Source organism: Pelecanus crispus, chromosome 3 (assembly GCF_030463565.1).
Source record: "Pelecanus crispus isolate bPelCri1 chromosome 3, bPelCri1.pri, whole genome shotgun sequence".
In the NCBI taxonomy this organism is placed as follows: Eukaryota; Metazoa; Chordata; class Aves; order Pelecaniformes; family Pelecanidae; genus Pelecanus; species Pelecanus crispus.
The window spans coordinates 63429265-63456232 of NC_134645.1; the positions used below are offsets into that span (position 1 = coordinate 63429265).

General features: G+C 39.9%; 1 protein-coding gene across 2 annotated transcripts in view; it reads left to right on the forward strand.

Moving 5' to 3' along the window:
* Positions 1 to 26968, forward strand: part of TULP4 (TUB like protein 4) — a 124022-nt gene that overhangs the window by 56000 nt on the left and 41054 nt on the right. For both annotated transcript variants that reach the window (XM_075707395.1, XM_075707397.1), the window contains exons 2-3: positions 13329 to 13457; positions 13774 to 13935. In XM_075707395.1, coding sequence (XP_075563510.1) covers positions 13329 to 13457; positions 13774 to 13935 — 291 coding nt within the window. The remainder of the gene's footprint in view (positions 1 to 13328; positions 13458 to 13773; positions 13936 to 26968) is intronic.

Below are 26968 nucleotides of genomic sequence, written 5' to 3' on the forward strand. Positions count from 1 at the left end.
TTTGTTCCACAGTTTCTTGCAGATCTTGTCTTATTGCCTAATTCTTCTAGTTCATATAAAGGTGTGGGGCTTTTTTTTCCCCCCTCAAACAAAAGCATCAGAAATGATGCAGATGAATAAATAGGAAAAACAAACAACAACAACAACAAAAAAAAAAAAAACCAAAAAAAAACCCCCAAAACCAACCCAACAGTGTTTGTAAGGAAAATGCAGAATTGAGGGCAGGGGGAATGAATTTACGCTGCTACTTGTGGACGCAGTCTAGAGTCCTTCTCTGGAAGTATCTAATACACAGAGGTAGAAAGCTTAAACATGGGGAGTGTGCCAGCCTGAAGAGCAGGAAGAGGGCTTTGTGGTGGGAGGAAAGCTGCAATGGCTTGGTATAGAAGGCTTGGTAGCACAGACATGGACAGGCTCTTAAGCAGGGTAGGACCTGGTCACATGTAAGCTTGCTGTTTGAAACAGTTGTTTTCAAGTTGGTAACTCGCTAACTCTTTAATGGTGTTTGACAGAGATGTAGAAATTGTCAAGTCAAAACCATTGTTTAAATACTGATACCTTTGCTTTGAAATAAAATGGTAGAGAAGTTTCCTTTTTAATTTAGGGGGTTTTTCACATTTGGAAAAATTTGGTAGACACCTGCCTCTGCTTTTTTGCTGTGCCTAGCCAGATTAGATTGAAAATCTGAAAGGAGAGCCGGTTGCATTGAGACTTTCATATGACAGGAAAGAGGGAAATAGTGTCTGGATAACGTAGAGGCAGTGCACAGACAGACGGGCTTGCCTAAGTACAGTTCATTCCTTCACTAGGGTTTGGTCTTGGTCATATTCCAGATGCTCGTCAACAAGCAACTGACTTGGGATAGAAAACATCTGGTTATTTTGCCTGGTGAAACTTTCTTAAGGATTTTAGTGGGGAAAAAAAGAATGGAAAAGTGTGTACTTGTTACTGCTTTTCCTCCCTCTCTTTTGAGTGAACTGAAGGATAAACTATCTAAACTATAAAAATTACTTTCCAGTGATGCAGTGCTTATAAGCTAGCTGGCTCAGGTTCTTGGATACAGATCAGACAACTTTTATCTCTAGTCTGTGGTTCATACACTGGCTGGGTTGTTAAAGGCTGAATACTGTTGCTCTTGGGTCTCTGAGAAGCAAGTCAGTTTTAGCTCAGTTCCTTGAAAATTACTTTCTGCACCACAGGTAGTCAATATCTTTGTTAATATTTGCATTAGATGAGGTCAAGTATTGCCTTAGACAGTCAGATGTGTGTTTCCTGTCACCCATATGGCCAATGACCTGGTAGTCTCACAGTGACCCTTACATCCCGTGAGGGTGCCCACGGATGGCATTCCCATCCTATAGTTCAGCCCTCTCGAGTGGGTTGAGCGAATACATTCATTTTACAGTTCTGTAGAGCTAGGCTTCCCTGCAGTGCTTCCCTGGCCTGCTTTTTGCTTTGTCTTCAAGGCTAAAAACTTCAAGGACTGTCCTTGTTCATAAACTGTGCAGTTCCCACAACCTGAGGGTCTTGTCTGGTTGAGGCTTCTTTAGGTTGCAGCAATAAAAAAGGAACAGCAGTGATTTGTGCTTTCCAAGGTTGTCCACTTTGCCTGTTGCGATCCTTCTGTCTGAGTGGCTGATTGCACCCCTTACTGATGGCTCCCTTGTGTTCTCTGGGAAGTCGAACAAGTAAAATTATTGGCCACTTGCCCAACTGCATCATGGTACAGTTTTTATTCCATAAGAAATGAAGATAAAACTGCTTACAGGGGGGTTGCTCTGAATACAGTCTGTGCAGAATTGCAGGCCAGCCAAAGCAAGGGTGGCATTTTCAAAATCTGCTATTTGGCATTTCCTAGAGTATGGCATTTCCTTAGCTTGCGTTCAAATTGTCAGAAGTTTGTATCACATCAGTTGCAAATCAGGTGGGCCGGTGTGTCTCAGGCCTGAATCAGAGCCTTCGTGGGGGTAATATATATTAACAAAGTAATTCTTGGTAGATACCTGTTGTGTTATTTATTGTAATAGGGTAAACAATGTTTTGTGTGTAAATATTGTGATTTTTATTTTTCTGTATTGTTAATTTAGATTCTCCTTATTGTACCTTTCTGTCCTGAGAGGTGCAGGTGCTGAGTGGCTGTGCTGCCTTTTCTGCATTCTCTGTTTTACTGCCCGCTCCCTCCCTGGCGTAGTTAGCCTTGGAAATAGACTATTTCATTTTCCATTTTGTTTTCTCTGTCTATCTCAGCAATTACACAGTCACCCTGATAGCTGCCCCAAATGCCACTAGCTGGACATAGTGTAAAAGAACGCACTCAGGGGCAGCCAGCAGGTGGGGGGTTCAGGTGGTGGCCTCATGGAGAAAGTTAAAGCAAGCGTACTACCTTTGCAAAGTAACGTGGTGGAATTTCTTCATTCTCACAAGAGGATTAGGGGTGCATGGTCTCTGTGGGTTGCGCAAAGACAGTCCAATTAAGATTATACAAATGCTTTCTTGTCTCAGTTTCTGTGACTAATTTATAGTCACCGATATTCCTCAGATGGCCAGAAACGTTCTACAATTGCAGGTAACTCGCACAGAGGACTTATGGTTGGACTTGATGATCAGGATAACGATAGTTGAGTATTTCTTTGGGAACTTGGGATAGTAAAGGAGTCCCACTTCAGCAGTGAAATGCCCAGCTATACCATGTGTCTCCAGTCCACCTTATAACTCACCTTAATTAGATTAGTGCATGGCTCTTATCACCTGGGAAATGTTAATAGATTTGAAGTGCTGATCTGTGCTCTTACTGAAGTATGGATTATTTTTACTTCCTTGTGTTTGAAAAAAATAATTAAGGTTGAAGTATTGTAGCTGTCAAAGAAATAATCATGCTTTGACAACACTTTTTGACATGTGCCTCTGAGTTTTAAGGTCTTTACATTGCTGACAAAAATAAAATTTTTACTGCAGTTCTTAAAGGGTGAAGCTCACCTCTGTGGAGAGGGCTTGCACAAAGCTTATGCTGCAGTCAGGTCACATATAAGACTTATTTGGAGGACTTGCTACAGTGATTTCAGCTAAGCACGTGCAAGCTAAGGTATAGTCTACCCTGTAAAATCATCAAGAGAGTCATTGGCCAGCTTCTGATTATAAAATCTCTACCACAGAGGCTAATGATGATGTTCAGAAACCTGCAATAATGTTACTTAGTTGCCATGATGTATGAGTTTGAGTATCTGATGAGCAAAAGATTATCTGGTACCTTAGTACATTTGATATAGACAGACTTAGTATATTTGATACAGGCAGATCCTCAGTATGTGGTCATGAGACACCATTATTTTTTCTGACACTTCTCAGAATAGACTCCAGAAAGTGAAGAACTTGTGTTGCCTCCTTTCTCTGTGTTAACTAGCACAGTTCTATAAAAAGCCATTTATATTACATTTTGATGAGTTTCCTTTGAAGTTTCCTAGTAGTGCAAGTGTTTTTTTTTTTTTTCCTTGACTAATGTTCTCATGCATGCATATATACATGTAAAGCTATAAAATTACATTTCACTATTATATGAACACTTTGTCAGGAATTTTTAACCACCAGACTAGGAAGATTGAGTATAAAGGAGAGTGCCTCTGTCATAGTCACTTCACTGACTTTTTCCAGCAATTTGTTAGCCTGGGGGTCTTCCCAAACAGGATAGCATTTACAAAGTGGAAAGATACTGTAGGAATTCCTAAGTAGTTGCTGTTGAGAAAGCAGCGCAGAGCTAGTTCATTTTGAGTAGGAATGGTTTTCAATAACGTTTATTTTTATCCTGTCTCCTCTGGGATTTTTTTTGGTAATTATTTGGTGATCCATCATATTGGATATAATACATGGTTCCAAACAGTATTTTGTCCTTGATTGCATATTTTTAAAAAGAAGAGGCAAAATAAAGGCCATAGGCTCTGCTACACGGTGTCTGTGTGTCTGCATCCAATATTTTTCTGTATTTTTAACCAGGAAAAGACAACAAATATTTTTAAATCTGTCTTATGTGGAGTGTTTTGGTTGGTTTTTCCCCCCTCTCCTTGGACCTTCTAACAAAGCTGTGCATGGTCTGTGAATTCATATATGGTAATGATGCATAGGTGGATGGATGGCAGTGAGTGTTATTCTTGTTTTTAAAGCTTGAGGTTCATTTACACTGGGCTTCTTATACACAGCCCAAAAGTGAATGTAAACGTGGAGGTTGTAAAATGGTCCTGATTTATACCATCTGTAATGTAATTTTGTCAGACCTTAGTAAAATGAGCATTAGGCTCATGTACTTTTGATTTAATGTAGGCTAAGTACCAGAGAATTTTAAATCTGGTACTTTTTTTCTTGTGGGAAAATAATTGGCTGTAGATGCTCGAATCCAAGGAACTGCTAGCTCCGCACAGTTGTTGCATGTGTCTTATTTTTAACAGCAGTGGACCTTTCCTAATGGTTCTCATCAGTGATTTGCTAGAGAGAGGGGGAACTATTTTGCTCTGGGTATTTTGATCTTAAGGCAAAGCAGTTGTTCATCTTTAGATAGAATAGCCATCTCTCCTTTTTTTATTATGTTTTTATCTGTACGGAAACTAGAACAAAGTGAAATATTCTTATAAAGGAAGGCGATGAAAGTGCTATTTTATCCTTCGCTCATCCTTATCAACATTCAGTTTTGATTTATTTTTAGTGAACTTGGGCTTGCCTCTGCACTTCTAGGGAGTATATATGGGCAATTAAACAGAAGTACCTTGAAGGAATGCTAAGGACAGGAAGACCATTGATAGGAGACAGTGGTAGCAACGTACATGCTATAAAGGAGTTTCCCTCACTGGAAGTGAGCATGGTATAACTCTAAAAAAAGATTTTTCTGTGGAAGCAGTTATCTTTTCTGTGAAAGGGCTTTTGGGACTCAAGCATCTTTGTGAAGGGAAGGGAATCAAAAGCAGACCAGGCTCCTTATCACTGTCACTCCGCTGTCTGTGAGATGGGAGGTGAGCAGACCTCCACCCGTTTCCCTTCCAAGAACATAGTGTGCAGATATCTCGTGCATATGGGCAATTGACTTCAGGCCTTTATTCTTTCCATGCCTTAATTCTTTTCCTTCTGATTATACCCAACTATTTTCTTTAATAGCCTTTGAAAGAATAGTTAAGGAACTTATTCAAATGAGAACTGGTAGCCAGATACCAACATCTTATCAGCCACATTAGGTTCATATCGCTTATCATTTCTGTTTCGCACGTGCAACTTCCAGTTCTGACAAGTGACCTGTCAAAGATCCTCAGCTGCCCAAACACATTTATTGGATATACCTTGGATACAGGTAATTTCTGTTGGTTTGTTTTTTTAAATGTCCCCTACAACTGTAGTTCTTTGAAGCCACGATTAAACATGGTGATTCCAAAGTGAAAAAGAGTAATTCCTTTGGAACTGACCCTGTGAGCCACTTCATTCATAGGAGCATAATGCTTCTTGTTTGGTACCTGTGAGGGATATTGGGGATGGTTTCCTCTAAAGCAGGTGATCAGATAGCAGGTTTTGAGTTCTGTGAACATATAAAATGGTTACATGGCAAATTCTTGGGATTAATAGACTTTGGGGGTGTATTTCTTAAAATGAAGTGTATGACTTAAGGAATGTAAGAAGATTTGTAAAGCTTTAGAGCCTTTCTGAGTCCTTGCCTTGGCAGTTTACTATCAAGGCTCCTAAATGTATTCAGTGAGATGTTGACAGCCTAGGTATTTTCAAGATGACATCTTACTCAGACAAAGTACATTCCCGCCTCAAAGTAGCTATCAAAACAAATTTTTCTTGCAGTTGCCTAATTTCCAAAATCATCCCCTAGAGCTTTTAAAGGTCAGGCTGCCTTCCATTGGGGATTGGATGCCAACCACATGATAGTTTTCAAAAATAGGTATATATGGTGGCTTGGATGCCAGCCCCAAGATACCTTTTAAAAATAGGCATGTGTGGCATTCATCTGCAAAGCAAATAGACAAAACTTGCTGGAGAGCATCAACAGTCTTTCCAGTGGGTGAGCAACCACACTATTACTTGCAGCGGGTACCAGCCACTCACACAGAGGGCGAGTGAGCGCTGGGTGAATTGGTTACCTCCCCTGTGCTTACTCAGAGGGTGATTGCTGGTAAACTGCACTGCTCCTACCTGGCCTTTTCTCTTTCTGCAGCTGTGCAGATGATCTGAGTCTTTGTCAGCCCAGTGCACGCTCTGAGCATTATGAAAACAAGCACCAAGGAGAAGGGGGAAAAAATGAGAGCAAGAATATTGAACAAAATGGCACAGAGCTTCTAATGTATCCCTACGTTGTAGTTACCTTTAGACCCTTACCTGAGGTGTTTGAGTTAGGGATGTAGTTGCTTTGGTTTAGGTTTTTGCGTGAAGGCCACAGAGAAGTCTGTGGTCAGAAGAAGGTATGCAGTTGGACCTGGACCTTTCAGGTCTGTTAAGGTCAGCACCTTATTGCTGGTCCAGCCTTACCTCTGATTTCGGTTAGTGCTAGGTTAGGTCCCCAGCTCACACAGATGCCACGATTAGCTTATTGATAATGTTATACCATGAAATCAGATTTCCAGTTTAAAAAAAAAAAAAAAAAAAGACTATTCACATTTGGTCCTTGCATGGATTTTTTTGTATTTTTAAAACCTCGTAGTTAGTAGCTTTTATATCATCTCTCACAAGAATGTTCTTATATTTGTTCAAATAGTATATATCGAAATTGAAGCTCCTTTTCAAAGAGCAGAAAAAGCAAGATGACAGCTGCTGGCAGAGTAATACACTTTTTCAAGGAAAAAGTAGCATCCTGAGATAAAGCAGCAGACCTTGAATGTAGGAGTGGCAGTGGAAAGCGGTGCCTGCGGCAGCCGCCGAAGCCCCCAGGGGCTGTGAGCAGCTGCCGTGCCATCGGCGCACCTCGCCAGTGGCCACAGCTTCTCCCGCAGCAGGGGTAAGGGTTATTAAAGGACATCCATCCCTGAGATATCTGGAGGCCACAAAGAATTTGGATGGTGTTTCTGTTTCGTTCGCCATTCATTTACCCGCTATGTAACATGCGGCCCCTATTGCGAGTTGGCAGTTTTTCTCAAGAAATGTAGACACTGACTGTTATAAATTTGCCATTCTTTAGCTGCAGCACAATGTTTGTTATTAATAGCAGTAGTTTCTTCTTGATAATAATTCCTTGACGGGTATCGTACCTTGGAAACTGACAGCTCCATATGCAAACGAGGCGCTTCCACCTGGGTGTAATGTCTCTGGAATGTCAAAGCTCCGCGGGTGTGGGAGAGACAGGGACTGTATCATTAAAGAGTGCAATATAAGACAAGTAGGATAGGAAGATGGGTGTGCCACCCCAGGAGAGGCAAACTAGCTGTCTACCATGTCTGCCAATTTTTTGTCTAGTGTTATTAGTAGGAAAAATACTTAGGTGATGCTCTTTGTCTGCATGATAAATTAGTTCAAATGGAGAGAATTATCCTGACATTATTGTCATGGCAAGAAATGAAAGTCATAAGTGAAGATGAAGGTAAGAACAACCGCAAACAATCTGTTTGCAGCATGAAAAATTAGGAGAGAGAAGCTTGAATAGTCTTTATTTTAGAAAGACTAATATTGTAAAGATAGTTAAACGGTACGTTTCATTGAACTAAACACACACAGAACTGTTTAGAACCAAGCATTGGTTAGAGGTAAAGTATAGTGAGAAGCAACAGCTTGTTAACTGCAACCCTGCTTCTTATTCTGGGCACCTGTTGCCACTTTTAAATTACATTTTTGTTATAAAAATCTGCTTTAGTTAACTAACTTCAAGTCAATGTATGTACAAAGTTGGCAGTTTCCTCAAGGATTTAATGGGGGGTGTGTGCATGAACACACCTATGTTATATGTATGTAATGCATATACATGTTATAAGTGTGTATCTATATGTCTATATATTATGTAGAGAGAGACACTGCACTATATCAGCAAGTAGAGGAGGTCATTGATTTCTCTGATCCCTTTACTTTCATGTTTCGTTTCTGCTCCCCATTGTACGCTCATCTTTTTTCTTTGATAGATATACTTACACATCTCTTAATCTTTGTTGCCATTAATAAACCATAATGTGCACCCGTGTGTTGCATGTACTATATGCACATATTTCTCTATACTTGTAACCATGAGTGAAGGTCAGTCTACTTATTAGAGGATTGCATAATAGGATTGCTCAGTACAGCAAATAGGTGATGCTCAGAGATCCTAGCTAGATTTTCCAGTCCCCTTTTCCAATGCTTTGTTTCAACCCTTACATGTTCCTTTAAAAATTTAAGTACTTTCCTAAAAGCACAGGTTTGGAAGAAGCCTTCAGATAGACTGAGTCCTGTACTCTGCTACTGTAGGCAATAGCCTGATCTCCTTTATTAGTTTTGCTATTTCTGCCCCAGGGAACAGTTAGGTATTTTGCCGTCGCTGCTTGGAAGGTGGACTCGTATCAGCACTTTCAATAGCATTAGAAATGTAGTACGATTGATTAGGGGAAGAAAAGACCAGCAATTGCATAGAAAGTTTAGTGTTGTATATGCTCAATGCAGTTATAATGCATTAAATCCTGTGCACCCTGCAAAGCTGCCTAATTCACTTGTAGTTTCAGAAATGCTCGTGCCAGATATAAAAACGTGGCTCTCCAGGTGTAGCAAATTGTGCTGTAATCAAATACTTGCCATCAGGTATTCTCTACTCTCTATTGCTGCAAGCAGATCTCCATAGTGTATGTGAAAAAGAATGCTGCAGAAGACCTCTATCTTTAGAGCATATGCCTGCTCCCCAGTGAAATGGATGGAGAATCGGAGAGAAAAAAAAAGTGACTCACTGTGAGTCACTACAGTGTAGTGTAGTTTCCTGTCAGTAATAAAAGCTATCTATATTTGGTAAGGAACTCGAGGAACTAATTGCCCTAGTTATTTACCTGTTTATTTTTTCTAGATGTTTGCCCCTTGCCTCTATAGCAATTACGTACTGTATGTTTTAGGGACTACAAAAGTAAGGTTTCAATAATGATTTTCAGTCATCCCCTTCAAAAACTGTCATGAAATTAGGAATAACAAAAGCTCTCAGAATGCTTTGGATTTTAGCGGTCTTGTATTGTGTTAGAAAATGTGAAAAAATTAATAAAAGTATCAATAGCAAGTAATGAATTTAAATCACCAAACCTGTCCTTCCTTGGGAAGAAGTCACATTTACTATAAATCACATATTTGCTACTCCAAAAATTGAAGTTACTCAAAAATTTCTTGTCTGAGATGTTAATAAATAATAACATTGCTAGCTGCATGATGGTCTTTCTGTGGCAATGTCTTTCTAAGAAACTTGATGATCTTCCAGACCAGAGACTGATTGAACTTTGTTTTGTTGTTTGCAGTAATGGACCAAAAAGCATTAGAGTGAATGAAAATGGAAATTTTAAAGCATAATTAAATGATCTTGGAAAAAAAATATATTGTCAATTGTTTTTTCAGTTAGAATAATGCAGATGTTTCCTTTGCCACAAGACAAGGCCTTTTCCAAGTGGAGCATCTGTGAAGATGAGAAGTACAGGGAAGTAACTGAGGTTCATAAACTATAATTTATGTTTGCACAACATTTGTAATTGAGAAATGTTATAAATTATTTCATTCTTGATTAGTCCATAGTACTGGAAGTGAATGCATGGGTTCATCTCCCAAGTGTAAGTTAACAATATTTTCCCTTTTCATTTTGTACATAAACAAGTTTTTTTAACGTTGAGGATAACAAATCCTCACATAGCCTTAATTTGTGATGAAAATAATTTTTAAAGGTTTTATTTTTTGCTGCTTCTGCTGTGTTTGCAGCATTATAGTATGCAGTCAGTTCTTGGGGAGAGTTTCTAGGACCTTTATGATTAATTCAATTTAGTTCCTGAAAATCAAGTTGACAAAACAGAGCTATTGAAGATGCTGAATATTCCACTTTTGAAACAAATTTTTCACTACTGTGCATTGTACAAAAGGAGCTCAAAGAAAGCATAAGACTCTGGTTCAAAAGCTTATTGAACTTCATGGAAAGTATCTTGTTTGGGGGCAATGTGTTGCCCTTTACACTGTACTTAGTATATTAGGCCAGGAATTCCTTGAAGTTTTATTCATGGGAAATCATCTCCTGTACGAGACAGCAGTTCAGAAGCTGATTAATGTCTGTGATACAATTTTTTTTCTAGAGTAGAACAAACACAAATTGAGATTTTTTTTATAGTATTTGAAAAAAACACAAACAACAAACAAACCAAAATAATTAGGCAATATACAAAGGCTGTGTGGACCACAAATGGTCCACAGACAACTTTCTTTGGCACACCAGTATTTTTGCTCTTCCAGTACGATATAAAACAGCTTAGTCTTCAGTACCTATGTGAAGGTGCTAAGTAGGAAGCAGGGAACCATAAAGGCAGAAGTAAAAATGCGTCCCTTGTGAGTTGAAGCTGTTAGTGAAAGTAATAATATCTTTGCATTTATGGGTTAGCAATAAAATTCCTCTTTGCAGAGGGGTAATTCAAGCTGATGCGTTATTTAAGTGTGCTATCAATGGGGCATGTTTTCATATGCTTTACATTTTAGCCAACGTAAAAGCCAAAAGTCATTTTAATTTTTAGGGCGATACTTCTTCCTTTCTTTATCTCTGCTTCAGTATGTTATGAAAAATGAAACAAAATTAAATTGGAAATATTCAAAGCAGCTGTGGACTCAGCACCTGTAGTCGGATGTTAAATGCAAATGATGGAAGCATCTTTAAAATGACCTCATAAAATGGTAACATTTACTCTGTGTTTAAAGTAGTTGAATTTTCAAATTACAAATTTGCTTCCTTACAAGCATGTTATCAGAAGGCATATAAAATAATTGTCTCACTTTCATTTATGACTATAAAGCAGTAAGTTTATTTTGGAAGTTACTAATTTGTGTCTAACTGGGACGGAGGGAGAGGTGCTCTGGTTAATCTTGTTTACATTCAAATGTACCCTTAGATCTTTTATCAAATCCAAAGAAAAGACAGTTTGTACAGAATTTGAATCAAAAGCTATCATCAAGTTTTAACAAGATTCCTATTTAAAATAGAAAAGAGACAAACCACATCAAGGTAACTGTTTTCACTTTGCCCATAACTCATATCATTAAGTCAGACGGTATGTCTAATCTATAAAATCATACGCTCATCTCAAATTTTGCCAGAAAAAACGGGGCACATTTAAGACAGTTGGTAGCACCCTTGGTGGTGTTAGTTAAAAAGCATGTTACTTGAACTATTAGTTTTATCTTTTGTTCCTAAATTTTTTCTAGCAATTTAATTCTGTATGATCTATGAAATGTCCAACATGGGCACTGTCTAAGCATTAAAGGTCTGATTTTCAGGGGTGATAAGTACCTTCCACTCTACTAATAGTCATTGTTAGCCTTAGTGGCTCCCAACCTTAAAGGCTGGGATGAAGATCTTTCAGTGTTATCCTTGTGTTACATATGGGGTTTTCTTCACTTCTTTCATAATACTGTTAGGCATTACTGGCAAGTACAGTTAGGCCGTTGTTACGTTTTGCCTCCAGGCGGATGAAACGATGGGTTTGTGCATGGGAGTTACACCAAATAGAAAGCAAAATTTTGACAACTCTGTGCTATTCTTGTTTAGATGGAAGGGATAGAGTGAAACTTCTACCGAAGTACAGCTGCTTGTATTAATACGTTGGAAAATTTTATTTACTGCTTTTCCAGAAAAAGAAAAGCAGTGTGTGATATAGTCCATCTAGTGGCATGATATAATCCAGAGGACTGGAGACAGGATTTGTGACTCGGAGTGCAGCTGCAAGGTTATAATCAAGCAGAAGCAAGTGTTTTTCTGCAAAATCTCTGTGGGATTCTTCTTAGCTGCTTAACAACGGACAAGTGGTTTGTCATACTCACTTGTCCCCATAATCTTCACGTATGCACAAAAAACCAGTTTTCTTTTAGCTGTTTAATCATTCAAGGGTTGATGCTTCAGGCTGGCGAGCTACACTGATGTGCATGTTCTGAAGTTCTGACCCTTGATGCTCTGTGAATAAATGTAGCACTCGCTAAATAAGTGTAAGATCATCTTTTTTCAGCTGTCAAGTTTAGGTTTTGGGTACGCGTATTTATATCCTAATTCTGAAAATGACTGCTGGTTTTGTTGTGAAGCGTGGTGGGTCTGTCTACTCAGAGCTCATCTTAGGACTGGGATCTTTAGGAGCATCAGTCCATGTCTGTAAACAGCAAAATATATTGCGGGAAAATCTTCTCTTTCTGTCTCTTTTAAATGATTAATTATCTATTTAGATTTATGAAAAAGCATCATTAGAGCTGGATGCCCATTTAGTTAAAATAATACCCTACTGATTGACTATTTAATATATGTTTTCTTTGTATATATGCCGTGTCTGTAAAGTAACGCGGGAATCTCCTTGTGTATGAACATAAGCATCCCATATATATCTGCATGTTTTTGAAATAAAACTAATTTGGAAAAAAGTTTTTAAGAAAAACTCACTAACAGAAGGTAAATGGTTTTACAGCTGATTTCTGCTTCAAGCACTAGGATGACATGTTTTTTTCAGTTCTATACTGAGGTCTCAAGGGATACTGTATTTGTTAAATTGATAAATTAATTAGAGCAATTTGGTAGGTTTAGACTTGATTAGGTTCTCCAGAAAGGCCCAGGTAGCTCTAATGTGAAGAGCCTAAAGCTGCTTTGTATTGGTTCTGCACTCAGTAGCAAAGCAACTTTTCTATGAAACTTCTATTTTGTAATAATTTGGGACTCTCAATTTTTTTTTCATGTCACTACTGATACGAGTATTCAGATTCAATCTGATACCAGTGCATGCAGCTTCATTTGAAGTCAGCAGGAGGTGATGATTTGACGTAGAGTCTGACAGTCTGAGATTATGGTGGGGGCAATAATTTGAAAGAGTGTTGGATGGTCTGTATGAGGCCTCCGGTTTGCTGCTTCTGTAATGAAATCCTATGTACCAGTATACAGTATGTTTTTGTTGAAAGCATGCGATGCCTTCCAAAAAGGCCTGACGGTGAGAGATTGTGCATTTCCTAACAGCCATGACAAAATGATTCCAGCTGTTCTTGAGAGGCGCCTAATGCCGTGCTGAAAATTACTATTTTGTACATCATCTTTAGGATTTAAATGTGGTGATGTTTGTTTTGCAGTATTGTTTAACTGGTTCTTGTTAAATAGTTGGTAGCACAACATGCAGTTTTGGTAATGCTGCTTTTGTTTGTAATCTTTTAAGGTTGTGCTGGTGAGATGGAACGAACCATTCCAGAAATTAGCAACCTGCGATGCGGATGGAGGAATATTTGTTTGGATACAATACGAAGGCAGATGGTCTGTGGAGCTTGTGAATGATCGGGGGGCACAGGTTGGTATGCATGTTTTCTCTGCAGTCGAGAGTGATCAAGTCCTGAGAGGCAAAATGAAGAAGACAATGAATGGTGCTTTATAGCTTTCCAATGCACAGGAGAAAAATGAAACATTTCTTTATTGAAAGGAGTATGCAAGAATTGTCACAAAGACACTTTGCAAGGACAGTTGCTTTATCCAATAGCTGTGACATCAGAGCTACAGCTGGGCTAATAGTTGCCCTGTCTAGTTCTGTGCAGTACTACCTTTTGTTAAAGCAACAAAAAATTCCTGTATGGCCCATATATCTATTTTCTTGCCTTTGATATGTTAAGGTAAGCGACTTTACATGGAGCCACGATGGGACTCAAGCGCTTATCTCCTATAGAGATGGATTTGTGCTGGTCGGTTCAGTCAGCGGACAAAGACACTGGTCTTCAGAAATAAACTTGGAGAGTCAGATCACCTGTGGCATATGGACTCCAGATGACCAACAGGTAATGGGGCTTTTAGAGGTATTAATTGTGTTGCATTAGTATGCTATAGAGTACATCCCTTAAAAAGTTGTTAAGTGAAGTGGTCACTTTGTAAGGACAGCTTCCCTCAAAACTGTTGCTCCCACAGATAATGAAAATTTAATTCATCCTGTCATTCTCATTAGGCAAATGGGATAATGTACCAAGTTACCTGTCATCACTTTTCACCCCTATTCACACACAGTCTTATTCAAAGTTAGTTGTTTGAGACAGGAATCTGTAATTGTACCTCTAATTTGTTGATACAGCTATCTTGAAAATGCATTTGAGCAGAGATACAGCCTGGACTAGTAAACATCTGACCAGTCATTTCTGTATACAGCAGTTCCAGTGACAGATATGATTATGTTTGCATTCACATGAGCAAATGGATCCAATTGATTGGGTGTCAGAGAGACCTCTCAGGCTTATGCAAACAACATAATTTAAAAGAAGGCCATTTTTCCAACCGTTGAGTCCTAAACTTGTTGAGCTTTGAAAAAGCCAGTTCAATTCTTTTTTTACTATTTTTCTAAAGAACCATATGATATTGGTCACATCACCATTTATAGTGGGGCTTGAGCTAGCCCACTGGTTTCATCTGCAGAATTGACAACAGCCTTTTGCCATTCACTGTTGAGCTTACTGGCACGGTCTTTCCTTCCACATACTTGCTGTCGTTATGGTTACACTGCTCTTTAAAGCTGGGGAGTCTGCCTCCTTTTGAATCTGGGGAGATGTAAATCTTGACAATAAATAATTTACTCAAGATCAAGAGGAAAAGACAAGCAGCGGAAGTAGGAGGGGAAACTAAGATCTAATAGCTCTCAGTCCTATGTTTTAAACAGGAGGCTACCCCATTTTTGTGTGATAATCAGTTGTTGCTGCTATATTTGAGTGTTTAATTTGGAGGGACTGACTGCCTTTCATTCAATTTAGCCAATATGTTTGTACTTTCTAATCTGGATGCTCCATAAGTGGTTATTCCAGAAAAGTAACACATGTTCAGTGTCCAGATAAGTGCATTTGAACATAATGGCCAATTCCAGCTGTGTGAAAATCACTTGCTTGAGTTACAGACCCTGCTGCTGACAAACTCGCTGAAATAGAGACCAAAACCAGCCACGAGCTTGATGTTGCTCTGCACAGTTCTCCTAACTGCGGGGTGTGCATGTTAAGTGAGGATGGATCTTTGTACTGTTCTCCGGAGTTGGTGGAAAGAAGCGCTCTTATAAAATGTATTTAGAGGTGTTTGCCTCTTGGAGGCACAAGGAAATATGATTCACTGAGGTACTAGGTGAAAGACTATGCTCAGTTCAAACTAAAAATAACAAACTGGGGAGAAGGACACTGCATATATTACACGCAAGTAAGCACATACAGAAATGGATACCCTTACTAGCTTATCTCCTTATCGAATTTCTCCCTTGATTTGTATCTGTGCAAATGAGAACAGAATATTATTCTAGTCTAGAGTAGCTTCAGCATCTTCGCTATTGCCTAATGTAATCTACTTGTCAGTACAGTGAGTGAAGGAGAAATGTCAACATTTAAATTGATATTTTCATACTATTCTTCTTGTCACTCCTCTGGCACCATGAAGATTGCTAGTGAAAGTATTCCCTGGAATATGTTACACTCCATGGTCCCATGACCTTCAACACAATTAACTTGGAAAGTTAATTTCCAAGGGGAATGTATTGTTCAGTATCAGCTTTCTATTGTCCTGATAAAAATTGGCTCAGTGTAGACCATCTGTTCACCTCACTCTTCAGTTCTCTTAACTTTCTCCCTCAGCCCTCTGCTGCACACATCCTCCTCTTTTCTTCAAGTCTCATTTTCCATCTTTTCTCCTATCTGTCTATTCAACACCAGTGGGCTATCACCTCTGTCACTCCTCACCACAGCTCTGTGGCAGCTCTGCAAGAGGAAGGTAATCTCCTACCACCATGTTTCTGTTGGAGGCAAGAAGTGGTTGGAGCTACAGTATCACCAACCATCTTGTTTGACAGAGCATGCGTGGCCTCTGAGTTCGTGTCCTTGCTGTGCTTTGACACAGGCTTGTGAGTAAAGCACCTGAGGTAGTGGCTGATGCCACCTGTGGTTGAAACTCCATAGTTAACGCTTCCCAAAGTCTTTTGAGAGCCTAGAGATGGGATGAAAGCCGGAGAGATGGCCAGGGTGGAGTATGCTCCTGCTGAAACTGAGCATATGGTTGTATCTTTTAACTAATTTGGTACGTATTAAGCCCTGAGGAAGTTATTGGCTCTTTTTATTAATACTAGATGCAACTGTTCTGGATTTTCTTTCAGGAAGAGAGTGGTATCATTCTTCTTGTGGCTCTGTTGTTTCTCAGGATTTCTTGAGCTCTCCTTGTGTGTTGGGTACAAACTTACTGTGAGTCATAGGACAGTTGATACAATCTGTTTGACTGCAGCGCTTTCTTTCTCAGCATCGTATGTCGTCAGATGATCTTCTCTGAAGGTCATCAGCAGATTTTTACTGTGGTTCACACCCGGGTCTTGAGTCTGAACTTTGAGCTGTGGGCTTCTTCAGCTAATTCAATACATAGACCTTATGATTGTGATTCTGGATGTTTATTGTAGAGGACTAATTTTCTCCCTTCCATTGTGTGTCTGTAGTCCTGCTCCTGTGGAGGGCTTTAGGTGTTTCCTGCTCCTGTACACTATAACCAGAGCATGCGTCTGGCCAAGGCACAGAGCCCCGTTACACCAATGGGCTCTTGAGGATAAGAAGAAAATACACAGAATAGGAAGACTTTACAGGACTGGATCTTCTGTATCTCGAGCAGAGTGCCGCACTTGGGTTAAACTCAGATGGGTGGGATCACTCAGGAGTGTGACTTTCCTTTCGCTACTTTGAATTTTTTTTCTTTTCAGGGCTACAAGAGGCTTTAGTAGAGCCTACTTCCTTGGGGTCATGTGCAGTATTTTTCTGGTGAGAAGGCTCACCTAGGATCATGTAGGGATGAAAAGTATATTTGAAATGAAAAGTAAATTTGAAATATCGGAGAATGCTGTACCCTGTCTTGAGACAGTTCTGTGGTGTCGTACCACGCTTGTTTGCAAAGAGGGAGTGTACATACAGAGTAGATCGAATGACTTCCCAGGTGAGAAAAACTGGAGTTTTGTCTAACCAAAGGGTTTATTTATAATTACAGAAACAATGTCAGTAAGTAATTGAGGATTTTTCCCAAGCCCACAAGTCATATAAAATACCTTTCCAGTGCTTCATTTCCCCTCCTGTGTGCTTGCTCAGCTCCTGGTGACATTTTTCTATCAACTTCAGCTGCCCTCGGGCCATCTTCTCCCTCTCCTTCTCCCAGATTTTACCTATTAAAGAGGCTTATCTCTATTCACGACGAGAGAATGGCACAGTGTCAGAGAACTGGGTGAGAACTGCAGAGGATCTGATTATCCTCTTGTTTATAGCAATATAGTGTAACTCCCTGGACTTCACTGGAGTTGCTTCTGTTGCTGTTTCTGTGTGTGAGAAGGGAATCAGAAGGAAATCGCTCTCCAATAGATGGAAGCCTTGATGAAAATGCGTATTTTAAGTCCTGGATATCCCAAGAGGTGCTATTAATCTATATTTGTTCCCTGCATCTCAGCTAGTGTAAATTATTAGACTTTTCTGGCAGCTGTAAGAGCCCTTTTCTACTTTTTCCCCCCTCCTCTTTCCTGTTGTAAGCTTTTATTTGTGGAAATTCAGGGATGGGTCAGGATTCTCTTTGGCCAGGACATGACAGACAACAGGTACGTGTGAACTTTGCCGGTACGCTTCCTCCTGTTTGCTTTGAAAACGTATACAATCAGTTAGCTAATTTGGTTGGCATCCTGCTGGGTACAACATGAACTATTGCACGTCGTCCTATTGCAACACAGCATGGATTAGTACTAAGAATGTGTAAATACAGGCCCCAAGTTTCAGCCTGTTCTGTGTCTAACCATACAAAATTCTGCTCTTGGTGGAAGAGAAAAGCAGCACAGTGTTAGGAACAGATACCGTGTGTACTGCAGGCTCTTAGGAGACACTGGAAGAAAACCTGTGAGACCAGTAGCAGATGAAACCGATTTGTCTCAAAATGCAGGGTGCGGGAGGTCTGTATGTTGTTTTCTTTAAAAATCTTTTGTAGTTTGCAGTAGCTGTGCAGGAAGGCAGTGTCTATCCTGGCGCTCGCCATCCCTACTCCCATGGCAACCACAGACGCTTCAGCATCTTTTTCCCTGACAGGCACGAGGCAGGGACAGGCTCCAGCTCCTTCGCCCTGTCTGCAGCACCCAGCCTGCAGCGCTTCAGGGTGGAGATCAGGACGCAGAAAGGAGCTTCACATGAAGGAGGGGATGCGTGCTACTTGCTGGGTCCAGTGGTGTAGTCGGGTGGGATCTCTGTGCTAATACAGGACTTTGTGTCTTAGATGGCCCTGACAGGATGCTGTGCCAAGTGGCTGCTGTGAGGTAGGAGCTACAGCACAATTCTCACCAGGAGGCAGGAGCTAATTAACAAGAAGTGCTGTCAAATGGTTACTGGTGGCATCAGGTGTTTCATGAGCTTGCCTCTCATGTTCCTTGGTTTTGGTATGGCTTTAGTCCCTGGCAGGAATTTTAACTAGTAAATCCATTATAGTAGAGTCCGCTTTTGGATCCCCCCCTTTTTCATCTGTGGACTATGATTTGCAGTTGCTACCACCTTTTCAGGGAAGTAGTTGTTCTGAACAACTCCTGACCTGAAAATAGGAATAGTAGCCTTATCTAGCTTCCAGAACATGGCTTAAAAATAAGGAATTTATTGTTGAAAATGTTGTATCTGTTTGGGCCATGATGTCATCTTCTCACCTACATCTTCTTTTGCTTGCTGCTCTGGAACGAGGCGTTTGTGCTTCCATTCACCCTACCATTTTGGTTTTCATCAAGTGCTGTAGCACACGTCTGATTCAGGCAGCCCTTGCTGTTGTAGTAGTCACACTGATCAAGTTTAATTATGCTCAGACATCTAGCTGTGTGGAAAAAAATCTTGAAGACAGCCTTCTAATGAGTTGACAGAATGATGAAAGGGAGCTACAAACAGGCAACTGGGAAGGCAAATATTTACCTTAATTATTATGAATGAAGGGAAGGAAGGACAAAATGAAAAAAATTACAGCCTGTAAAATTGGAAAGTGTAAGCAATTACTTTGGTCTTTATTAGAATACTTCTTGTCCCTATTAAGCATCTTTACAGGTTCACATAAAGGAGCCTTTAAAATGCCAGGGAATATCTATATTTTTGTGTCTTCACATATAAAAATGCATCTTTTCCCCCATCCATTCTGGGTGCAGGGACTATTGAATGACCTTACATATGCGTTTACAATGACCAGAGCCACTCAGAATTGCACTGTAAGATACAGTCTTTGAGGAAGAACTGAAATACTTATTTTCATTGATGGATGAATTACTCAAATTACTGGGAAAAATGGCTAGAGGCTTTTTATAGCATTGAAGAAGTGTCATTAATTAACTAGGCAGTTTATTCAAGCCACAAGGACAGCAGACAATGGTTAAATTGCATATAAGGATTTTAGCATTGCATGCTGCATAATTGAGCAGTACCATTAAAATGCAAAAAGAGGACAGGGGAAGGAGACTTCAGTTGTCTTTCAAGACAAATCCGCTTGTTATATAAAACAAACAGATAAACAAAATGCATGACAGCTTAACTGTCTTTAATATTTTGGACTATTTTTAGAAGCATTTCAAACCTTTCTGGCAGACTTGCTATTAAAATTAATGATTTCTGCTTGCTTGTGCTAAGGGTTCTATGAATGTTTACTATCCTATTGCATCCTTTTATAGACAATATGTGGGGTTTTATATATACTTAGAATGTTTAAATGTTTTTGCAGAGACTTTAGTATTCTTGTTTTATGTATTTATATGTTCTGGAAGCCAGTAACACTTTGGTTTTGTTCTTTGCTTGGTGGCTTGATTTTTATGATGCCACATAATGGTGACAGACAGATTTGGGGTGAAAAAGTAATGTGAATTTTAAGTGCTAGTTAGCCTGCCTTTCTCCCGTCTCTTTTTATTATGTTATTTTGAAGCTGCATTATGCAGCTATTTCAGAAATAATAATTTGTCCTTTTTTTTCCCCTCTGATGCCTATAGAGAGTTTTATTAGCATTGTCTTTCCTTTGCCTTTTTGTCTCAATTAGTTTTCATGCATCATCCTGCTGAGAATACAGCTTCCAAAAAGAAGGAAGAATTGTTAAATAGCTTGGTGCACTGTGCCCTTTTTCAGTTGTGCTCTCCTTTTCTTGCTAGCAATGAGCAGCTACACTGCAGATTTCAGTACTCAGATGAGGACTTTGTAGGCTTTGCCTTGAGTTTTGGGGAGGATAGGGAGCAAGGATGTTCTCCTTGGAGCCTCTAGGGTTCATCTGCAGCTTCAGGAGCTGTGGCATCTCTCTGTGGATTTATTCCAGACAAGGTTTTTCCTGCCAGAAACCCTAGTTGATACTGCACAGCTATTGAGCGAGTAATTGAAGGAGCGGAGCAACAAGGTGATGCTTCAGTGTGCTTTCTTCTTCCCACTCGCTTCATCTGTGCATTGCCTAATCTTTCCCTTGATGCTCTTCATCCAGCCTGTAGTGGCAAGGCACTGAGAGAGCTGACGAGATGGTGCTATTTGTTCTAGTCATGAGGGCTGTAAGATGGGAGATGTTTATGTGCTAACAGCATCATGGCTCATTTTTTCTCAGTAGCTCCTGCAGTGTTTCATGTCAACACTGTTTCAGATGAGTCTTGCAAAGAAATTTTTCCCTTAATGACTCTGTCTGAAAGGAAGAATACAACTGTTTTAATGTTTTGCTCATCTTTATAGATGGGGCATTTGATGTTTGTTACTGCAAAAAGTGAATGGCTGAATGGATTTCTGCATCCCCTTGGATGCACAGTGTACTAGGATGTAGGGATCACCGTCAACAGTGTATCTTGTGACTCTTCACCGTGATCTAACATGACACTCAGATAGGTCACAATATTCTTATTTTGTTTGACCAGAATCTGGGATCTGTTAAGCTCTGCGCACTCTACCACATCTTCCCCTCCCTCAGGAAAGGAAGGATTGTCAGTGGCAGTGACAAACGAGAGATGGAGGGAGAGATGAAGACTCGTCATGCTATTCAGTTTATGTGTCCACTTAGCATTTTTATACCCAGTGCTGTTTTATGTTTTTGGAGCATCAGTGTTTGAGTCAGCAAATTAAAGGTGAGCGCAAATAGAAATGTGACCAGTTTCTGTGTGGGAAGTGGCAGGAAGAAAGAAGTTGTTCACCTCTCCTTTCACCTTGCTGGCACTTGCAGAGAAAGATTTGCTGATATAGCCTGAAGTCTTTAGTTCTTTGGGACAGGGAGTACTTATTTGAAACTGTGTTTCTGAAAAGCACTGTGTTATGCTGTGGGGCAAATGTAAGAACGAGGACTTGCAGTGCACCTGTGCAAAGTAGCAGCTCATACTTGTGCTACTTTTTAGGCAGTGCAGGGAAAAAATGGCAGGAAGCTGCTCTCTTTCTAAGAAGTTATATATAACATAGGAAAATTGGTTTAATTTGTTCAGATTTTGAGCTGATCAGGAGAGGGCATGTGAGTGGAAGTGTAATTCTTACAGAGGAAAAACTCTCCAAACTGTGAAGGTTTTACAGCATTTTTCAGAAACGGTCTGTGTTATTCCATTGCCAGAGCCACTTGGCTGAGAACACTTCAGCCCCAGGACCCCTTTGGTTCATCCAGAGCTTTGTGGTCTCTTTTTAGTTCAAAAGAAATGTAGCTGCCAGAGTGGTTAATTTAAACTTTATTATCACTGGGACTTGGTCTGTTGATTTTTTGGAAGTTAGTAAGAAGACCAGCAGCCAAATGGGGTCTTGAACTTGGGTCAAATGTGTTCAAGCCTGTGAACAGTCTGAAACCTTGGTGCAGGGAAGGAGGATTAGAGTGACTGAATCTGGAGGAGATTTGTGGATTTCTGCACTAGGTCTTGTCTGGGGAAAGCAAGGCCAAGTTTCATAGTAAATTGGAGATGAAAGGTGATATTTTGGGGAAGTAGTATCACATGGTCTTTCCATTGATTTGACAAAAAGAGATACTATGCCAATGGAAAGTGGGAGCAGTATCTCTTTATTCTCCAAAACCTTTCCCATCGGTGTTTCATCCTGCATGGATTCAACTTGAGTTCTCTGCTCTTTGTCCAGCAGCCAGTTTCTTGTCAGTCTTCAGATGCTGAGGGACTGCTGGTGACTGCATCAGCTGAAAAGGGATTAATCCTTCCCTGCTTTCCTTGCTTTTAGGAGGATAGCCATTCTTCTTCAGTGCCTCATTTCAGTAACAGTTTATTACACAGCCCATCTCCATGTTGACTCAGTTATAGTTGACCTCGCCCATTCTACATATTTTCCGACCATGCTGAGTTACCCCTCTCTGCCAGCACCCAAGACCTAGAAGGAGAATGCAGAACTTGAGGGGCTGGCTTCCATTAGCATACAGCTTAACCCAGGGGCTTCTTGATTTTGTGTTACGAAATTCTAAACAGCAAGGACATTGCTTCTAAATTGCTTTGTATTGCATTTTCACTGGTCCAGAGTGCAATCCTTGTTGCTAAGTAATATCATTTTCAATTAGGAAAAAAAACCAAACCACAAAACCCCAGCAGCAACTCTCAGACTTCTAAAACTCCGAAGGAAATTTTAGCTTCAGCAGTCAACATATCTTTCAGGAGATAACTAAAACCTGGCTTGGGAACAATGCAGGAGACTGCCAAGTGTATCAGTTGACTTGTTTGCCTGATTGAGTGGTTGTTGGTAAAACTAACTGCATTTTCCCACCTAACAGTACCAAAGAGCTGGTGTTGTTGCTATATATAACTGGATACATGTGAAGAATTATGTGTTTTCATAGACATGTGTGCACTTTCCTGGCAGAGTTTAGTGAGAAAACAGAAAACAGTGCTGCTTGAAGAGCGTTCCAGAGTACTTCTGCTGTAAGAGCTCAGTGGTCCAGGCTCGGAGTCCTGTCCGTGTTAAAAGCTACAGAAGATGTTCTGTAGAAGGTGTTCCAGCTGCTGGCTTTTTGTTCATTTTGCATTAGTACTTTGAATGTGATTTGAAACCTGACGCAAGTTTAAAAAAGAACACAACTCTTTTCCATGTCTAAAGTAAACTGAGGCATATTGTTAATTCAGCAAACGTTATATAGAAGGGCAACTCTTTTCACTTAAAAACCTAATTGTTATAGGGTGCTTTCTTGAAAAATGTCTCAAGAGTCAAGAAGGAATATAGAAATGTGTGTGCCTGGAAATACACAAGTTGGGATTAGTCCAGGTATAATTACAGGGGCATATAATAATCAGTCTTTCTGTGATTTGCCAGAATACTTTCAAATAACATTACCTTTGCCTGAACAATTGCTTCCATCCCCACATGTCCAGAGTAGTTGTATAGCTTGAGATCCTGGTTTTAAGACTACTTACATTTCTGACTCCTGAAACAGATCCACGTTTAAGACTACTTATATTTTTGACTCCTGAAATGACGTGCAAGACATTTACAGTCATTCACCTATATTATACTATTTTAGAGATAAATAAAGCCGGTGCAGTTTGAATCCCCAGGTTTTAGATTTCAATATTTATTAAATGGATTTGTCACCGAGATCTCCAGTGTATTTACTTTGTCTTCTCATTTGAGGGCTTTGTAATAGTTATCTAGACCCTATGGACTTTGTAAGAGAGAGAAGGAACAAGCCTGAAAGTAGGTAACTAAACTAGTGCTGCTTTTGAAAGCATTAATGGTCTCAAATGAGAATTTCACTGCTGTGTACATATGCAGTTAGCTGGATGATCTTGTGGTGTATCATCCATGTGTAGGGCTAGTAACTCCTCATGTCCAAAGGAAACAAAAACTCTTCTCAGTTTTTTCAGACATAAAGGCAGTCAAAGAAAACCTAGTGCTTTCCCTCCGAGCTTGTGTGTGAATTGTGATGATGTTTCTTTTTGTGTCGGTTCAAGAAACGATTTTACAGCAGCTGAATTTTTAATGGAAATAAAAAGTATTCAGCAGGAGAGCAGCTGTCTCCCTCTCTCTAGTTCTCTCTCTTTCTGCGTTTTGAGATAAAAAGAAGGAAAGCCAGAAATATCACACTGAGAAAAAACAAACTTTCACTTTTTAATGTATCCTAAGAGGCAGCTGCTGCACCGTCTCCTGCTTTGTGATGGAGAAACAGTAAACGAGAAGAGCACAAGGAATGCAAAATGCTAATACCACAACTAAATGGACTGCAAAATGTTGTAACTCAGCCTTTGCAAGACTGGCATGTTTTTGTTAGGCTAACGAATGAAAATATTTACAGGCAATAATTTTTCCAAGTATTTCCTATGTTACTAACTGTTCCTATGATCCATCATTTTGTGTATTAATCAGTTTATAGTTCAGTTAATTTTGGATCAGCAAAATAGATTTATCTCTATTAGCATGATGGCATTATAGTGACAACTGTGAAGGCTCTTCCTATCATGAATACTAATGTTTGTCCAGATGGCTAAATCAGGGCAAACAGAACTAATTCAGCTTCCTTGAACTGTTCAGCATCTTCTGACAATGCAAATGCAGTTAGCTTTATTAGTGTTTTTGCAGAATGTAATTTCTGAGGTACAGTGCTGACTGTTTCCTTTGGGGGGAAATGGGGGAGGAGGCTGAAGGAAAAAGTGTAAAGACAGGTCTAAACTTTGAAAAGGGGAAAGTCAGGGAAACAACAGTGGACGAGGCAGCTGCAAATGCAGAGGTACCCAGGGTGGCATCATTTGTACAGCAAGACGTGTGCCAAACAGAAGAAGAACCAGAAAGGCAAAGAGTAAAACAAAATGCTGAAAGAGCAGTGTTTGCAAAGTGGGTAGGTAGAAGAGGAATCCTCCAGGCTTTGGAAACACAGCCCTGGAGAATGTTAAAAGCCAAAAGCATAAGTTTTTGTGAGATCATTCATGGTTTACCTGGTCACAAGATGCTGGTGAGATTTCTGCCCCAGCCTACTACGCCACTGTTAAAGAGGCTCCTCACTGAGTCTGAGGAAATTAAAAGGGGTCCTGGAACAGGTTAGTTTGAAATGCAAGTCCCTCTGTCCGGCTGGTACATCCAAAGATTATGAAGGATCTTGAATATGAACTATCTTAGCTGCTAGCAGAAATAATCATGTCTCTGTTCTAAATCTTGAAGGGCAGCACTATTTTCCTGCAATAGATTTATAAAAGGTTTTAAGAACATCCGAGAAATGTGCAAATAAGGTTTACATCCACACCTTGCAACTGGTTAAAGCAAAAATTGAACATGGAATCACAAAACACCTGTAAACTGGTCTGAAAAGACCTAGTGTCGTGGTTTAGCCCCAGCCAGCAACTAAGCACCACGAAGCCGCTCGCTCACTCCCCCTACCTCGACGGGATGGGGGAGAGAATCGGAGGAGTAAGAGTGAGAAACACTCCTGGGTTGAGATAAGAACAGTTTAATAATTGAAATAAAATAAAGTAAAATAATAATAATAACAATATAATAATAATAGTAATAATAATATACAAAGCAAGTGATGCACAATGCGATTGCTCACCACCTGACGACCGATACCCAGACAGTTCCCGAGCAGCAATCGCTGCTCCCCGGCCAACCCCCCGCCCCGTTTATATACTGAGCATGACGTCATATGGTATGGAATAGCCCTTTGGTCAGTTTGGGTCAACTATTCTGGCTGTGCCCCCTCCCAGTTTCTTGTGTACCTGGCAGAGCATGGGAAGCTGAAAAGTCCTTGACTAGCATAAGCAGTACTCAGCAACAACTAAAAACATCAGTGTGTTATCAACATTCTTCTCCTATTAAATCCAAAACACAGCACTGTGCCTGCTACTAGGAAGAAAATTAACTCTATCCCAGCCGAAACCAGGACACCTAGGTGAGACATTTCTTCCAGAGGGAGATCATGACTCACTAGTCTCTTGGAAGTCTTTGCATATGTCATTAAAAGTGTTGGCTAGAAAAAAATAGCTGAAATGGTGTATTTAGTTCTGAAAAAGTCATCAAGTTCCAATGCAAACAGGCCCCCCTTAGGATTTCCTGACAGAAATACCTGCATGTGCGCTTTGGCATAGTGGGGATATGTCCTCTGCATGAGTGATTTGGCAGGTATAGAAACCCTACCAAATTATAACAATACATATTTTACTTACTGTCTTTGGATGGCTTAGCAGTGCCGAGAGAAGAACTGGCTAGGAATCAGTCTGCAAAGGGGAAGACTAAGTAGTCAATTTGCATTATGAAAATGGGCACAGTGCGTTTGCCTTTATGTCACACTATATGTTTTAAATTATTTTTTATTGTAAAATACTTACTGTTGTTTAAAATACTAACTGTTGTGAGATAGCAACATTTACAGTACATACAGTTATTTGCATTACTTAGCGCTGCAGAAGGCTTGAGAATTTCAAGTCCAATAGAGCTCAGTTTGCTGGACCGGTCCAGTAAGCAACTTCTGAGACACATCTAACTCTTTACCTCTTTCTAATGTGATCTGTCACTTCCTGGAAAAACTTCATGTGGTCACTTTGTCCTTCCAGCTGCCACCTGTCCTAAGGGAGGAGGAAGAGCTATAACTCAAGAAATGGCTCAGTGGAGTTACCATAAAGCTGGCAACTTAGCCACAGCGTAGGGAAGATTAGACCGCCTGAGATTTCATGACAGATGACATGAATTTTCAGAACATGTCAGTGTATCCAGGAATTTAAATGCAATCTGTTAATGCACCTTGCATAGTCCAACAAGGCAAGTTCTATCTTTCTGTGAAAATTTTATTTTTTAAATAATCAAATTATGCTAGGATAGCGTTTACTAGATTCATTTTCAATGCTGTTTTAATTAGCTGAGTCTGTGAGTTGTTTTCCTTCCCTCAGTTGTCAGATGTACAGTCTTTGTAAAAAGTCAAAGG